Genomic DNA, 2,874 nt, shown 5'->3' on the forward strand with positions numbered 1-2,874 from the left:
GTGGAAAGGAAATACCTGAGAATTGTTAAATCTTCAGAAGGAACCCACATCTGGTGTCTAAAAATAAGCCTTTTCTCAGCCATGTCAGCATTTTCTTTCTCTCCTTAGGTTGAATATTCTCCCCTTGATACACTCCCAAAAAGCAACCTTTGGCTCCTCTGCCAATAAGCAATTCATTCCCTCCTCTGTGTCTTCCCCTTTCATTCTATTTCTCACAACTTGTCCTTTTTTTGTGGGTCTTATCCATATTTTAAAATACATCCTGGGACAGAGTTATGGGTCAGTGAAAATGAAATAGAATATTTTTCTTTTTTTTAATGGAAAGAGGAAACGATGGAGTGTAGTATGACCTTTGACAAGTCCACGGACATCAGTTTCCTCAACTACAAAATCAAGAAATTTGACAGGATGATGGGTAAGGACCCTTCTGGCTTTAAAACTATGAACTCATGAATACAGATACAAAATAAAATATAATGGAAGAAACATGAACATTCTATAATGAGTTCTTGCTTTCCAGGAGGAAGTGTCACCTTGAATGAAATTATTCAGTTTCTGGAAAAACAGAGAATATACTGAAACCTCAACAGAACCACATGCTATATTTTAATAGTTCAAAATGGGTGAAGTTCCTGATATTCCAATATTAAATTTACTACAAAGAAAACTTGTGCAGTTTTTCCCCCTTTCTAAATTTCATCTAATAAGGTGCCATGACCAGAACAGGAGAGGCACTGAGCAAGGCCAAAATCAAACAAGGTCATAGGTTTGAGACTTTGGCTCAAGCTATCAGGCAGGTGTTCTCAAGGAAAGATAAAAAAAAAAAATTGAAAGATAAGGTCTCTGACATTTCTGAGGGCTGTGATATAGAGGGCAGAGCTTCCAAACATAGAACTGAGAAGACAGCCTCTCAGCTTCTGGGTCTGATTGTATTTGATAGAGCCAACGGGCTCCCCGAAAGAAGCAACACACGTTTGTGCTCCAGTGTCCTTAGCAGCTGGGAAGGAATCATGAAGAGGCAGCTGAGAACATCCCTGATGCTCCTATGGATGCAGCTTTTCTGTGAGTTGAGAATGCTTATAGAAGGGGAGATAGTGGGGAATTTTACATCAGGGGATAAGTCTTTGTCACCTTCCCAAGCCAGTGTTGTCACTGGTTTGGAAAGAATAACAGTGATTCTTCAGTGACCACCACCTTTCTCTGTTCTCCTTCTGGCCAGGGGCAAGAGGGCAGATAAAGGTGGACCAGAGTCCTGAGATCCTGATCCTCCCGGAAGGAGCCAACGTCTCGCTGCAATGCAAATGGTCCAGTGCTGTGAATAACTTGCAGTGGTTCAAACAGAATCCTGGGGAAGGCCCCGTCTCCCTGTTTTTCATGGCTTCAGGGATGAAGCAGATAGGAAGATTCAGCTCCAAGATGAACTCGAAGGACCGTCACAGCTCTCTGCACATCACTGACTCCCAGAGGGGAGACTCAGCCACCTATCTCTGTGCGGTAGAGACACAGTGCTCCTCAGGCACCTGCAGGCTGTGCACAAACACTGTGGCCCAGGCTCCAAATACAGTCCTGCCACGGGACACATAATTCAATTTAATCCATAAAACTGAGCACCTACTACACACACGATTATGTGGCACCAAGGAAGCGTTTCACAGATTTCTTTCCTCATAAATACTAGTAGCTATTACACAGGATAAGCTCCTATTTATATGGCATTTTAAGGTTTATAAAGATCTTCCTTCACATGTCTCTTGAAAGCAGATGTTATCAGTCCTAGTAGCCCCATTTTACAGATGAGGAAATTGAAGTTTAGAGAGCTGAGTGATGTGCCTAAAGTCACACTTCTATTAAACAGGAGAGTCAGGACATGAAACAAGATTTTCTAAATTCAATATTAGTTCTCTTCCTATTGAACCAGTTTTTTTCTACTGTCAGAGACTACACTGTCATTTGGAACTAGGCTCTGTTTGCCATATTTTTGTTGTAAAGGAAGCATTTCCCATTCCCTCACTATTTCCTGGTGATCCATTTCACAGATGCAAGAAACATCAGTATGTAAAGTATTGGGGGTGGGGAAAATACTGTATACTGCACCCATATAGAAAACATTCTTTAGGGAATTGTTCTCAAAATATGATCCAGGGATGCTCGGGGGTCCCTGAGACACTTTCAGGGGGGTCTGCATATCAAAATTATTTTCATACTAATACCAAAAATTTTAATACAATGACTATCAAAGTATGTAAACAAAAGATTGTGGGAATATCAATCATTTTAGCAATAAAAAGGATCCAGAGAACAAAAAGTATAAAGCAGAGAGTTAAAAGCTGGATGAGAAATTCAGGCTGCAGAGAAATAGTACTTTTGTTGTTCATTGATAACACAATGCCTTCAGCACTTCTTATAGTTTTTAGGAAATGTTAGGCATTTAATAAATGCTTGCTGAGTTGTCTTAACTTGTTTGCTTATTTTGGAGAGAATGAAGAGAGGACTGCAGGAGGTATTGGCCATTTGCTATATTATGAGACCCCCTTATTCTTAATCCTAATGAGCTTTGTTGCATGGATGATAGCTATTGGTATAGAAAATTGAGCTCCAAGGCTCGGAAAAAAAAAAAAAAACAAACAAACTTTACAAATCTCAGCTCAAAGTCATAATATCATGTCCCTAGTTATATATGATGTATAATAAATTCACAAGATCAGTCATGGAGAGAGACAGTGAGTATCCCCAGGTCTTTCTTTTTTCCTTTCTTTATTTTTGAAGTAATTCAGAATCAAGATGAATTCAACTATTACAAAGTATAGATTTAGGAGTAAAGGTAGTAAGTAGCATAACTTTTACACTAAAATTTCTGGGAAGCAAGTACAGCAC

General features: G+C 39.5%; 1 protein-coding gene across 1 annotated transcript; it reads left to right on the top strand.

Moving 5' to 3' along the window:
- The first annotated feature begins 333 nt into the window (after positions 1–333).
- LOC127546860 (uncharacterized) lies at positions 334–1,771 on the top strand. The gene is made up of 3 exons (XM_051973781.1): positions 334–415; positions 709–1,062; positions 1,220–1,771. Exons 1-3 carry the CDS (start codon positions 334–336, stop codon positions 1,582–1,584), a joined length of 801 nt encoding a protein of 266 aa, XP_051829741.1. The 3' UTR covers positions 1,585–1,771.
- Positions 1,772–2,874: the final 1,103 nt, after the last annotated feature.

The sequence above is a fragment of the Antechinus flavipes genome, chromosome 2 (genome assembly GCF_016432865.1).
Source record: "Antechinus flavipes isolate AdamAnt ecotype Samford, QLD, Australia chromosome 2, AdamAnt_v2, whole genome shotgun sequence".
Classification (NCBI taxonomy): domain Eukaryota; kingdom Metazoa; phylum Chordata; class Mammalia; order Dasyuromorphia; family Dasyuridae; genus Antechinus; species Antechinus flavipes.